The sequence below is a fragment of the Ambystoma mexicanum genome, chromosome 9, assembly GCF_040938575.1.
Source record: "Ambystoma mexicanum isolate Mex_15411 chromosome 9, UKY_AmexF1_1, whole genome shotgun sequence".
NCBI classification, from domain to species: Eukaryota; Metazoa; Chordata; class Amphibia; order Caudata; family Ambystomatidae; genus Ambystoma; species Ambystoma mexicanum.
Window position 1 is genome coordinate 969,248,721 of NC_090931.1, and position 15,093 is coordinate 969,263,813.

General features: G+C 43.3%; 1 protein-coding gene across 2 annotated transcripts in view; it reads left to right on the top strand.

Moving 5' to 3' along the window:
* ERICH2 (glutamate rich 2) overlaps positions 1 to 15,093 on the top strand; it is a 670,025-nt gene that overhangs the window by 286,346 nt on the left and 368,586 nt on the right. For both annotated transcript variants that reach the window (XM_069616183.1, XM_069616184.1), the window contains one exon: positions 9,008 to 9,106. In XM_069616183.1, coding sequence (XP_069472284.1) covers positions 9,008 to 9,106 — 99 coding nt within the window. The remainder of the gene's footprint in view (positions 1 to 9,007; positions 9,107 to 15,093) is intronic.

Here is a 15,093-nt window from a genome sequence, read left to right on the forward strand (position 1 = left end):
CAGACACATGTTGGGGTTGTGGTCACGCCCGAGGTACATTGGAGCACATGTTTTGGGAATGCTACAAGGTGAGAGATTTTTGGAAAGGAGTAACCAAAGTGATGAACAGAGTAGTGAATGATGAAAAGGATTTTAACTTCGAGGCACTGACCTTGGGAGAGGATACGATGCTAGAAGAGTCAGGACATCACCATGCAACCTGGATTCTGAAGGGAGCTTTAGGTGCAAAAAAGAATTATATTTCCAAATTGGAAGTCTGATGGTTATCCGAACCTGGACTCATGGATGAAAGAAATGTATTCAATTTGTAATACTGAAGAGGGATGCTAACGATGCAGAAAAAGGAAACTCTTTAAGAAAATTTGAGTGGATTCCTAAATTTGGAATCGGATTAAGCTTGTTTCAAGAAGAGAAAATAGAGGATAAGTACATTTTCAATTATATATATATATGTACATATATATATATATTAGGAAGAGCACTTTTTCAGCGGCTTGTAACTTCGCTGCCCCGGGAGGAATCCTCACCAAACTTTGCAAAAAAAGTATATGGACGAATGGGCCAAAACTTTGCGCACGGCTACAGCCCGAACAGCTGGATGAATTTGCACCAAATCTGCGGTGGGGGTTGGGGTCAGAAACTGTGCTTTTGTGTGTTTGGTGGAAATCGGACCAGTACTTTTGTTGCAAAGAACTGAAATGTACGTCCCAAAAAATGTGTGCTATCTGGTCCATTTCCCTGTTCGATCCACGGACCGAAGTCTCATTGGCCTGCGGTACGCCATGCTGTCGGCGAACATTGGACGTTGCCGGTGGTTGGCTGGAGGGAAGCGTGCCGTGCGTCAAAGGTTTTGGGAAACGCTGCCATTGTGTATTGGAGGACAGTGTTGTGGTGTGTGTGCCAAACCCCTATAGCATTGTGTTCATGGCTGGGCCTCTTGTATGTAACTGCGTGGCCACTAAAAGTAGTCATATCTGCCTCCTCTCTGGTGTCCCTTTTCCCTGTTCGCCCGCGGTTAAAAATGTGATTGCACTGCAGTGTACGGTGACGTGTTGTGCGTGAATAGTTTTCGATAACTCCGGCATGTTGTTTCCGAAGGCAGTGCGGCGGCGAAAGGGCCTGGAAAACATAGTTTACGGCATCTGGTGGTGGGAAGAAGGGATGAAAAGGGTGGTGGAGTGTGAAGTGCTGCAAGTGATAGATCTCATTCGAAGAAGACGGTGGTGTGCCAGCGGTATCCGTGCATAGTATGCCAATTCAAGGTTGTCAACAGACAAAAATCTTGTCTGGTCATTGTAGGCAGCCTTCGTTATGGCATGCCAGCTGCAGCGGCGATGTCTTTCTGTGATGAATGGTGGCAGGTATATTTCCAGAAGGGGAGTGCATTCCACAAGACATGCACATTTACAGATAGGGTCTACTATGGTGTGCTCTGTGTGGTAAGTATGGAGCCCCTTTAATGCCAGGCTGCAGCGCTTGCACAGAAAAGTATGTCCACTGGTTCGAAAGGTATGTCCACTGGTTTAAAGTTGGTGCCACATTGTCGCTTTGTCTGTGGTTTGGCTGCATTGCACACATTGTTGGTTGCATGGGTGTGGTGATTCATACAGTTGTCAGTGTATGGGTGCAGATGCTGCAGTGACCAGTCTGGTACTGTGACCACCGGGTGCACTAATGGAATAATGTAAATATGAAGAGGTTACGATGCAACTGGTTCTTGCATGTGCTTGCGCCATGTGCATTGTGCGGGTTAGTAAGTGTTGCACTGCACTATGCAGTACTGCTTGTGTGCACGTAGTACAGTGTGGAGAGCAGGACCAATGTTGCGATGATTGTGTTGTTTGGTTGGCATTATTACAATGGTTTCTGAATGGAAGTGGGTAGCGGTGCCAAACCCTGTGGTATGTTTGTGCATTATGGTAAGAGGAACATGTGTGCATGCATTCCTGCTTTAGGGTGCAGAGGTTGTGTAGAAGTGCTGGCGCCTATGTTGCCTTTCTGATTTGTGGCACATGCCTACATGTTTGCCTGAATGGATTTGTTAAATTGTGGTGGGTGTGGGCAAGGCCTAGACTGAGTGCATGGCCGAAGGCAGTAGGCCGTAGGCCATGCACCCAGCAGGCTAGGCCTTCGTGACAGCCACCACAATGTAATGCAGTCATGTACTTGTCAGTCTGCATGCATGTTAGGTTGGTGACTTCTAAGCAATGGTTGTGGAGGACATTGTAGAATTGGGAGAGCAGCAGAAGTGAGCGGCTACGTGTACATTAGGATACAGTGCACATCATTGCCCCTCTTGAACAATAGAGAGCCACATGTCACCATTTGCATTTGCTATGGTTAGGCCCTTAGAAAGTGCTGTAAGATATGGCAGCATGAAAGGACGTGCTCAGCAGCACACATGTAAAACATGGCCAATGCACACAGCCTCCTACATACCATTCACCACACCTGAACCCAACAGCATAGGCCTTTATAACAGCCACCACAACCTATTGCAGCCATGCAGTTGTCGCTCTGCATGCATTTGAAGTTGGTGACTTTTACACAGTGGTTGTGGAAGACATTGTGTGGAAGAGAGCTGCTATGCGTAAATTAGCATATGGTGTACATCATTTTCCCTGTTGCACAATAGGGCGCCACATGCCACCATGTGCATTTCTTATGGTTTGCCCCTTGCTTTACGGAGTGCTTTAAGATATTGCAGCATGAAAGGACGTGTTCAGCAACACACATGTAACCTATGGCTAATATACACGGCCTCCTACATACCGTTCAGCACACCCAACGGACCGTTATGCAGCCATCGATGCAAATATGTGCCCAGGGTGGAAGCTGGGAGGCTCAATTGAAGATGGGGAGTGCAGTGCACATGACATGAGCATTTAAACACAGCATGTACGATGGTGTCTGCAAGCATTTGAAGTTGGTGACTTTAACACAATGGTTGTGGAGGACATTGGAGACTTGGTACAGCAGCAGAAGTGAGCTGGTATGCGTACATTAGCATACAGTGTACATCATTGCAGCTGTTGAACAATAGGGAGCCTCATGCCAACATGTGTATTTCCTATGGTTTGGCCCTTATAATCCCTTTGCTTTTGGGAGTGCTGTAAGATATTGCAGCATGAAAGGCTGTGCTCAGCAGCACACATGTAATCTACGGCTAATGTACACAGGCTCCTACATACCGTTCAGCACACCCAACGCAATGTTATGAAACCATGCGTGCAAATATGTGCCCAGGGTGAAAGCTGGCAGGCTGAATTGCAGATGGGGAGTGCAGTGCACATGACATGAGCATTTTAACCATAGCCTGTACTATGGGGTGTTTTCTGTGGGGAGGGCCTAGCGCCTTGCATGCATGGCTGGAGTGGAAAGTGAAAAAAGGAGTCCTCCTGCTTAACTGGGGCGCGGCCTTCTGGTACTTGGGGAAGCGCGAGTGCCACATTCTGCGTTTCTCACCATGCTAGCCAATGGAAATGGCAGTATGGCCTTTGTCCAATCAGGTGCTCAGGGTGTGCGTCACAGGCAAGAGAACCAATAGGGAGGAGGACTCCTCCTGCTTCACGGGGTGCGGTACTTGGGGGCGGGGGGAAAGGCATGTGCCACATTCTGCACTTCTCACCATGGTGGCCAATGGAAATGGGACTGTGGGAAATGTCCAATCAAGTGCTCAGGATGTGTGCCACAGGAAAGGGCTGCAATCATGTTTTCCATTAGTTTGTGTAGTGCGGCTGGCAAACATGTCAAGATGCACAGTTTTCGTCGTGGGTGATGCCTTTGTGGAAGATCTGTTCGTGTATGCCCTCCAAGAAGGCTTTTGTGGCAATTTCGGTTTGGAGGGAGTGGACGCTTTGTGGTGCACTGTCGGAGCGTGCTGTTTCGGCGGAGTGCTTGTAGAATGACGACGCATGGCCTCTTCGGCAACTGTACATGTGGTGGTCGTGCACTTTGGAGCCTTCTTTTTGGGTTGCATGCCTTGTTCCTGTGTGTACCGTCAACTGAAGAAGATGATGAAAGCAGTGCAGTGCATTTTTCCAACTGCCAAGGTGCTTTTCTCATGTATACCCCCAGGAATAGTGTGGAAGTATTCCAATGATTCCTGTCGCCAGCCAGAGGTTGGGAGGGGTCTCATCAACAGAAGCATGTGTGACTTCTTGAGTGCTGCTGGGTTGTTCTCCTGTGAGAATGAGAACATTGGTACTCGATATATATTAAACTTTTCAAAGGAAATGGCATGTCTTTGTCGACCAGTGGCAATTAAATTTTGTTTCACAATCTACAGGTTGCACTGAAGAACCTATTGCAAGAATGTGAGCTGGCGTTGAAAACACAAAATTACTTATAAAAACTGCAAAAAAAGGTGTTTCTATGGAAGCACCTTAAAAAAAAGTCTCTTAAGAGTCGCCACAACTAACAACGTCCCGTACCCTGGTTGAAAGTTATTCCCCTACTCCTGCGCGCGCACAGCACGAAAAGTCCACGAATATCGTGAAAGTTGCAGGGTGGTACGTGTTACATACGTCCCTTTTGCAGATAATGGCCATAGAAATGGGCCTGTAGAGGCTACGGGATTGGTCAATAAGGTTTCTGGGTGTGGTGTGTTTGCACAGACTGTGGTACACAATGTATTTGTGGACAGAAATGCAGAGGTTGTGGTTATGGCTGTGTGTTTCACGAGCCACAGCATGCAGGTTTTAGGGGAGTTGGAAATACATTGACTGAAAGTGAATGGAAAACACTGTGCAGTAGCTTCTCATTTTGGAATCTATCATGTGGATGTGTAGTGCTATGGAGTACCTACAATAAAGTGACTGATTTTGGGTTGTCTGAGTGACACTTTAGTGACACTCAATCATGCCGATATTATTATTGTTCATTGTGGGGGGAAAATTGCACAGCATGTTACACAAGTTTCAGTGCCATTTACGATGAAGGAGGCACTTGCCCAGGTCATGCGTTTGTTTCCGATCTCTTACATAACTTTCTTTCGCATTATGCAGACAACGATGTGGCTGCGTCATTTTTTATTTGGTCCGCAAATGAAGAAAGCGCGGTACATTGCAAAGAAGTGTATTTGTGCCTTTGCACGACATTTGCCAATGGCGTACTTCACACATGGGAATATGACGTTTAACAGCACCAACCGTTTCCCCCAGCAATAACGTTCATTTTACTATGCCTGCCATCCCGATTTCTACACACCCCATCCAAACTGCCTAGGTGCCCTTCTTGAAAGTAGTGAAACATGTTTGTAGTAAGTGTTGCGCACTGACACTCTTCAAAACGCTGTGCAACACGTAAAGAAACCTCTTTCTGCAGCAACCCCCTTTCTAACCGATTCAACTACAGTGTTTTACACAGTGCCACACCTCCCGCGCTGCATACGTTCATTGGCAATTCCATTGTTCATCTCTAAAAGGCTCTTTCTTTATTTCCCTTTTTCCCTTTCCCCTTCATTTCGATTTATTATGGTCTTCTAACACACGCCAAAGATGGAACGACAGAAAAGTCCCGGTACAGAAGGGGCAGCACCTGCATGGATACCGTAGGGGACGTGCCAAGAGACAGAATTATTGGATGGCCCTCACCTACATAGGTGCCAGTCATTGTCATGCTCCTGGAAGGACCCCTCCCACGCATTACCAAGTACCTTCCCTCAGTAGAGTAGCGTGTTGCAGTACATGCACAATACAATGCCATTTGCCGGGTAAGGGTCTGTAGCGCGGCATATGGTCTGAAAGGATGTTTTAGAGCTCTGCTGCCCTACAGGAGTGCCCCTCTTGTTACCCACAGCAGATGTGGCAAATGCTGTACATGAAATTACCCTATGTAATTGTTGGAAGGGCAGTAGACTGCCCACTGGTCCCTTGTACTTTCATTTAAGTTTTCGCCACATGCAGTACAAACACTTCCTGCTACACCATTAGTCTTAGGAGTAGCATTCACGGATGTACATACATTCTGGAATACAAGAATGTTTACAACAGTGTGAAACACAGCTTCATTGCTTGGAGCAGGAAGCCATTTATTCTGTGCGACCCATGCAGCTACAGAACCACCACTAACATTGTTTGCGCTCTGCATATTCTACTGTTTGCTTACTTGCCTGCACATGCACTAGTATGTGCGTGACCAAGCCGCACCAGCTTTGCCATTTTGACTTACTACAAACTGTCCCACCTGCAGTTACATGTTTTCTTCGAATGTACGACCCGCAGACGACCTCTTGACACTTTCTGTCACACTGCTCAGTGCAGACACGATGTCTATTTCACGGGTCATGGAAAGGCAAGCAGCACATCAATCAAATTAATGCGACTTTTAACACACCCACGTTAAGCTGCAGGTTGCTGTTCCTTGTTTACCAGTGGGTGTCATACAGTCAGGCGTTCTTTAGCCACACATTGATTGGTTTGCAGAGCCACTCACGTAGTCGGCAGGTGTACTTGAAATGCGGTAGCCTTCCGTAGGGCTGGCGACAGGGGCGGTGTTAGCAGCACACAGTGGATGACCTATGCATGGATATAGGTGTGGAACGGAAACATGTGCGCTTCCTCAACTATTTAAAAGTGCATTAGAAGATGCGCACACGCTGCCACTAATGGAGTCCTACGGATACTTGCAGTGTGATTGCACATACGGCGACCAGTTGCAGTCTCCCTAGGAAACATCCGTATTGCTCATCTCGGCCAGTATTGTGCGGCACAGATTCACCATGCAATGTTAACACAAAAAGAGACACTGCTCTGAACACTCCCCAACATTCACCATGTAAATCTGTAATTGCTAAGATACACCAACACTATTCGGAAAAGGAGGGGGTAGCGCAAATGGATACATACAGCAGACAATTTGGCCTTTCCACAAGTTTATCATGAAGGCAGCCAAGGAATCAGTAACAAACCGTTGTTAACGGGACGTTATTGTTCCGTGGCAGTTCCAAACAGCTATCTTCTTTACAGAAAACACTGTGCTAAAGCAACGTTCTGGTTACAGCGCCCTACTAAATACCTTTTGAAATTCACTAACAACATCATTGTTAAAGGGACGTTACGATTAGGTTGCACTAGTAAAAACCTATGCAATTCAATTGACTAACGTTACAGGGACGTTCTGGTTACAGGTAAAACTGAATTTTTTCTTGCCAGTAATGGTAAACTAAGCAACCATAACTCGCACCACCAGTGTGCACTGCAAGGACTAACACCCATGACATCAAAGATGCCATCACAAATTGTATTGATGACATTACTGATGACATTGCATGTGTGGCTGCCCCTTTTTTGTTCACTGACATAAGTAGGCCGGGTGCTTTTCTTCACTAACAGTCAGGAAGTAACAATTCAAAAGGTTCTATCTTTGTGTACAGCACCCTTCTCATATGTTCTTGAACTACTTTCCTCAGGGTTCACTCACATCATACGATACATATACATATAGGGGAAGAAGAAAGCGTAACACAAACCAATCATTTCTTTGCATGAAGGTAATCAGTTATGTTTTGAACACTTTCTGGTAACGCTGCTCCTTGTTTGCTTACTGTAATTTCCCTGTATATACTCATAGTTGTATGCATTGTGGTATCTTTGTTTTCTGTGCAGTAGTGTAATTATGTAGTTATTGAGGTAATGGTAGCTACCTCTTATATATTTCACAGTATCCGAAACTCTAAAACAAAAGCATTCATGATTTTGCTATGTAACATGGGAAGATTTTCCAGATTACATTTCTATGGGGCATGGTGCAGACAATGGCTATGTGTCCACATGAGTTGGTTTATGTACTGCAAGAAAGTCTGTAATACAATGGTGTGTATAGCAATGCATTGCGCAATGAACTACTTATCTCATGGTAGTTCTTCCAATGATCTTTGATAGTTTTCTGCCACCATTACAATAACAATCCCTTGTGGAGGCTTTCCATGAAAACTAAATGCACATGTGATGTCATCAATGAGATTTATGATGGCATCTTTGATGTCATGGGTGATAGTCCTTGCAGTGCACACTGGTGGCGCGAGTTATGGTTGCTTAGCTTGCCATTCCTGACGAATTTCATTTGCTTTTTGTTTTACCTGTAACCATAACGTCCCTGTAACAACGTTTGTCAATTGAATTTCATATGTTTTTCCTAGTGCAACTTAACCATAACGTCCCTTTAACAATGTTTTTGTTAGTGATGTGTGTGTGTGTGTGTGTGTGTGTGTATATATATATATATGTATGTATATATTTGCTGAAGTTGATTATAGTTGAATATTGAGCTCTCTGAGGTATTTATACGTTTTTTTTAACCTCCCTTTTCTTGTTCCTTCTCCCCCTTTCCCCTACTTCTTAAGTTTGGATTTTATATAGCTGGTGGGGCGATTGGGGGGAGGGAGAAGGTTATGTTACTGTTGCATTTAGGATGGTTAAGTGTATTATGTTGAAGTTATTGCATGTTAATTTGTCTGTTGGAAAAACTGAATAAAGTAGTTTAAAAAAAAAATATAAAACCTCAACCTTTTGGGAAATGTACCTGAGCCAAGGACTAGACATCCCATTCTAGTCTTTCATCAGTGTCATGGAAAAGAAAACAAAGGTCTAATTGGTATGTTCATCTTATGTTAAAACCTGGTGTCATGATCGCTCTTTTGCCTTGGAAAAAAGGGTTCCGGGCACGTGCACGTTCTCCCTCAATGGATCAAATTCCAATAATGTAGCTCTAAGAAAAAAGTTCTGTGAGCATGGACTTTCAGATCAAATGTGTGTCTTTCTACAAGTGTTATCGTGTTCTATCAGATCATACTAGTTTGCTGCGAATTATATGTTCACAAAGAGATACACCGATGTTTGTATTGAGTCATTTATGAAGCTAAATTCTGCACAGGGTGTCTTCACGCTTATGTTCTCTAGGCTGTCTCAACCTCTGCTTTTGGTTCCCATCACTTGCTAAATATTCTTTGTTGCATTTGTTGCATTTCCATGTGCAGTCCATATTGATCATCTTCTTTTCATTAAAGGTCGGCCAGTGTGGGAAGTAGGCACATATCTGCAAGAAAGAAAGTTTATTCACCCACAAAGCAGATCTCATTGTGTTCAACGAGAACTTCTCAAGAATTGTAAGTGCTGTGTTTTTATAGTTATCATATGTTCTTTGATGATCAAGTATTTGAAAAAATATGGTCTGTGTTTGTGAAGTACTTATCATGTCCTTGAAGATTATTCGGAATGCTCTGGTATTCTTTGACATGATCAGAGGGAGCGGGAATATTTAATTTCCAAATAATGTGGAATCTTTCATCACAAGTGTATCTTTTTTTAAATTTATACTGGACATTTGATTTAGACCATTTTCATTTCCATGCCTTGGATTAGTGGACATTGGATAGAAAGTCAAATGGATGCCACCACAGCGGCGTCAGTGGCCTTTGTGCCATCCAAATAAAACCATTAATTCCATTCGAACCTTCACTACACTTGGATAAACATTTGAGTGTTTTCCTGTCTCAGTGGTCCGTGGGAATCCTATTACTTTGTTTGTAGCTGTATAACTTTTCCATGACTTGCATAATGTGGTTTCTTATTTAAGCATTCTTGTCTGTGGCCATGGGTAATACAGGCCGTTTTGTGCCTAGTAGACATAATTATGGACTGGAGCAAAGCAAGGGTGCATAAGAAGGCTCAAGGCACATGCCTGCCTGTATTGCCCCTGGCTGTGGGTAATACTGTTGTTGGCAGCCAGCCTCAGGGCTGGATGCTAGCTGATCCCACATTTCTTTGAAGAATAAAAAACAAAAAGGGGCATACCTGCTCCAAGACCGTTGCTGAGCAAAGGATTCTCGTGGCCAGAGGGGAATCGATCTTCCTTTGTGTTCCTTCCTGCCATAGTGAACGAGAGCATCATTGGAGATCCTGGGTAAGGAGCTAGTGGCTGTGACAATCAGCACTGCAAATAAGTGCTAGGTAAGGTGGAGTATGAACAGCAGGAAGGAGGACAACGTTGAGGGCAAAAAGCAGCCAAAGTGGCTCAAGGAATTCTGAAACCCCTCTGGATCCATGGCCACCTGGGAGAATAATGGCTGGTAGTCCTGGAGGATCTAGGCGGCAGTACAAATGGCACCCTGCCAACATACATTCTCCAGCTAGCATTGTCCTGATTTCAAGAGTCTGATACAGATCCCCAAATGTATGTGTGGAGCATCCAAATGCAAGATTCTCTATTTCTCGTTCACTGCCATTTGCTCTGCAGATGACCCTATTTACCTCTTGTAATCCGTTTCTCTTTTTCACTGATTCCTGTTGATTTCTCTCCCCATTCTTACCTCTTCACCTTTGTCCCCTGCTTTCTTTTAACAGGAAGTCAACCTCCCATACCAACCTGTACCTCCGCTGTACCCCGGCCAGTACCACCAACTTTTTAGCCCACTTCTTTTTTTTTTTGCTGCCTCTCTCCACTGCAAACTTTTCCCACAGCACCCCTCTTTTCCTCTTCCCAGACCCCCTTCTTAACAGTCCCTGCTTTGCCTTTATGATAGTGCAAGCCCTCATTACCCTACATTTGCCCCATCCCTTACCCCCAACAACCCAAAAAACCTCACAGTCCCCTTCACATCAGCCATTTATTTTAGATGCTTGCTCACACAACTGCCGTCGCCACTGCAAGCCTCCATTTATCCCTGTTTTTACAGCTGCGGACTTGCATGGCTCAGTCGATTTTGGTGTGTGCTCACCTCGTCCTCTGCATTGTAGTCTTGCAGCAAAACTGAAAATGCACTATGAGCTTTCACATAACTAAAAACATCAAACACTTTAAATCTGGATATTCTGTGTCTGCTTCTCCATTCGTGCAAATGCAGTTTGGAAAACCCAGAATCCCTGTCTGGCTCCTGATTGGCTGTCAGAATTTCACGTATCTACTCTGGTTGGTAATTCATTTTATTTACTTGTTCTCCTTTCATGCCTACAAGAGAATTTGTTTCAGGTGTGTTCTTTTTTCTTTCTTTTAATTTTATTAGTATACATGTTTGTTAGAAACCTTACACAACATAATCTAAATAACCAAATGCACAATACATCAACGATTGTACAAAATGTTTGTTTAAAGCAGAAAAACAAGAATCACAACTCAGCCCCAAGTGTCTATTTGGTAAAATGTCCCTAATCACAAATGCATCCCTATAACTAATCTGCATAAATCGCATAAGAGGGTAAAGTCATTTTTCGAGAAGTCCCTGAAAGAAGCTGAGCCCAGAACAGGTCAATAAAAACAGCCGAGGAATCATGGACCAGATGTTTAAAGTACAGGGAGCGTTCAGCCCCCAATGCCACAATGTCCTGCCCACAGAACCTGCACGAAGCATTCTCCTGTGGCAGTTTAGCTCTAGTGCACTGTTGGAGCCTCGTGTTCTGCAAATTTCAGTGGCATCTCAACATTAACCTTCTGAAATACGGTGATGAGGATTGGGTCAAGTAAGGACTCCTTTCACCAACTTTCTTAACTTCATTGGGAATGTGTTCGTAATGCTGATACAGAGAAATAGCATTGTAGGTTGAACACCAATAAACATCGCATCCCAAATCCCACATTGCATATTCCAGCTTAAAGCCTTGTTTTCGACAATGTATTATCCAGCTTCCTGACCTAAATTGGAGCCTCGCCATGGGCATTTCTACTTTACCCCTTAAGTGGCAGGCTATTATGCAAGTCTATGCAAAAAGGACAAGCATACTTGTCCTTGGCACTTAACAGTTCGATAATGGTATGTTCTGGTGGAAACAAGATTTTCTTACCTAATAAGCTTCCCCCACAGATGATGGAAGTTTAAAGACTTTAACCCTAACTCAAACCGTATAATAGCGGCCGGTACACAAGGCGGTAACCCTAGTCTTTCTTCTCCACAGCAATGCTTGGAATTTTGTTAAATCATACTCGTCCAAAAGATGGTCATTTTCTGTCCCATAAAGGATTGCTGGAATCACCTTGGCCTCGTAGAATTTAATCAACCGGGTTAGAAATGTTTTACGTAATGGGAATGCTGTGACCGTAGACCCAAGTATTTGAGCTCGTTAATAAAATCTTTTTTCTTTGTTCAATTAAAACGGTCATTTTTGCTGAGCGAAGATTTCCTGATCTTGAAGACATTAGATTTTAAATGATTTATTACCAATAATGTATTTAATGTGTAGCTCCTTAAAGCTGTCAGGAGACGCTGCAAACCAATAGGAGTGCAATCGAGAAGAATAACATTGTCTGCGTATGTGAGACAATGGATCTTGAACTTATTTATCATAGGCGAAACAAAAGCAACTTTCTCAAGCTCTGTAACTAAATATGCCATCTACAAGTTAACTAAACAAGGTGTAAGGATGCAACCCCGTCAAAGACCCCTAACTCTACCTATTGTGGTGGACACTTTCCCCTGACGATTCAACTGTACCTGCACTGAGGTCCCAAACAAAACCAGCACGTGTTGGGCTACCCCTCCCCCTTGGCGTGCAGGTGAGTTCTCTTATCTCTGGGGGAAAATGCAGTTTGTAAAGACCAATCCTGCACATAACCTCTACTTTTTCATATTGTTAATTAATTCGAACACTTCTCAGTAAAAAACACATACATGTGATTCCTACAACATACACAATGGTACAATTTTGTCAAGTAACCACATGTTATAAAATACATAAATGGCAGAGAAACATATGCAATACACACAACATTTTCTAGGGGTTGGTGCAAAGTGCTATAAGTGCATAACAACATCCCTGTTTTGAAACCGTTGTTTTGTTTATGCAAACTAGAAATGTACATGCAAATACATCTAACATTTATGGACGTACTTGGAGTTATTTTGTTTGATGAGTTGAACATTATTGTTCACCATTCTTGTGTTAGCTGCTGTAATTTAGCATTTTCGTGCGGTAAAGATGGTCTTTTTTTTTATATATATTCCACAATTGGGAAGGAAATTATACACACTATTCGGTCGACCCAGGGTGTTTCGGGCCTTTATTGAAGATCCGCTCTCTCCCGGCGTTCTTCTTTGGTTGATTTAAACACGGGCCTTCATCAGGACATATAGTGAGTTTAAAAAGCAGTGCATCAGTCATACAGCTACCCCTTCATTTTGTCTGGTTGAAACTGTGGGTTGTATAAATATAAACAACTTATTACTAAATATAGTAGGGTTGGGTGTAAAAATTATCCCTCCTATTCTTTTACCAGAGAAAGCTACTGACCTGCCTTTACTTTCCACGTGGGAATGTAAAAAGATAAAGTTTTATTAGGAACTGATTCATGGAGCTTGGACTCTCACCCTTTCTTCAACTTCTGGGCATGGGGATTTACTTGTACGCCTGCAGAGGAATGGAAATGATCTCATTAGGACCACATCGCTATGTATGTGTCCACAATGTTTTGGGGAACACGTTTGCCCTCTTTTATTGGGACATCTTAATACTGACCCTGCACTAAGGTGTCATTATGCAGGTACATCAGAATATTCAAAAGATAATTAGGCAACACCCAGATATTTAGTTTTTCCCACAAATGATTCCTGTTTACAGTGTCGAATGTAGGTACAAATCGATACTAGCTACAAATAGGGTAACAGTCGAGCTCTCCCAGCAACCTCATTGGAATTCATCAGTTATGTTGTATCCGTTCAATGAGGTGCCAGTGCCATGCCTGAACACAGTCTGAAATTCACTGAGAATATTATTATTCTTGGCCTAGGAATGCAGTTCTTGTAGCACAATAGACACAAAAGGTCTTGATTCTGCATCCAGTAATGCTATGGGTCCCGTTAAGTCATGGAGACTCAGATATTGGAAAAACATAGGCCACAGACACTTTTTGAAGCATAAGGACATCACAAAGGGAAACGGAGATCTAATATGCCTCCAAAAGACATGGCTGAAACTTACCTTAAACCTAGATGGTTATTCTTCATATCTCAACCCAGCCTATGGTGATGTGAAAGGCAGACCTGCTGCTGGCCTGCTTACCCTAATTAAAAATGGAGTTGGCATTGAAGTATCTAGGTTTTATAACCCTAACTCTTTTGTACAAATGATATACGTGACTCTAAAAAAGACACAAGTAAAAGACCAACATGGGGCCTAATAATAAACGTCTATTGGAACCCTGTGATGATAAAAGCTGCCCCTCTTTTACACCTAATATCCAAAGCAATAGACCTCTTAACTAGAATGTACGCGGATAGATTCATCATACTGGAAGGAGACCTACATATCTCTGTATCGATGAAAGAGGAACCATAATCGATGACGAGTACAAATCGGAACATCTGCAACGTGTGGCAACATGGCTCAGGACAATGCAATCCAAAGACCTTTTTCTCCTCAATGGCCAAACGAAAGGAGACCAACCACCAAAAGTGGCATGGTCAAACCATTCCCATTTGTCATACCTGGACTATATATTTGTCTTGTTAGACATACTAGGAGACCTACACAAGCTGGAGATCACCAACAAAGAAACTAGCGATCATGCTTTTCTGAAGGTAATATGGAATAGAAAAAATTTACAGTAAAGCGGAGCGTTAGTGCCCACATGTAGAGGCGACCAACACATAAACCAGTTTAAAATGACACTCCTAAGAAATCTCTACAATGCTGGATGACTTTGCAAAACAATGGGAAGAAAGAGCTGACATAAAATATGTCCCCCTTCTGCTAGAACTCACCAGACCAGTTAAAACAAGACAAAATCTCCACTCGCTCCATGTGAACGATGAAAAGAAAAAACAAGAAAAGAAAATGCTAAACAAAGATATGAAAGCGATTTAAAAATAAAAGTTGGATAACAAATCCCACTTCACATTCTTGAAAAAGCGAAAAACAAGATGCAGAAGCTGGCTGCGTTGGTATAAGGCAATACTAACTCAAAAAGATGCAGAAGCCATGTTAAAAGCATTGGCTAACAAGAATTCAAGACAGATATGGGAGTGGTTAAATAATACTACCACTGCCAACCAAGCCCCCCTAATCAACATGGTAACTGAAGAGGCCTGGTGTAATTGCTATGGAGATCTATTTGGGATGGGATCTTGCGCTCCGAAAGAATTGAAGAATGAGCTGAACCATCCTT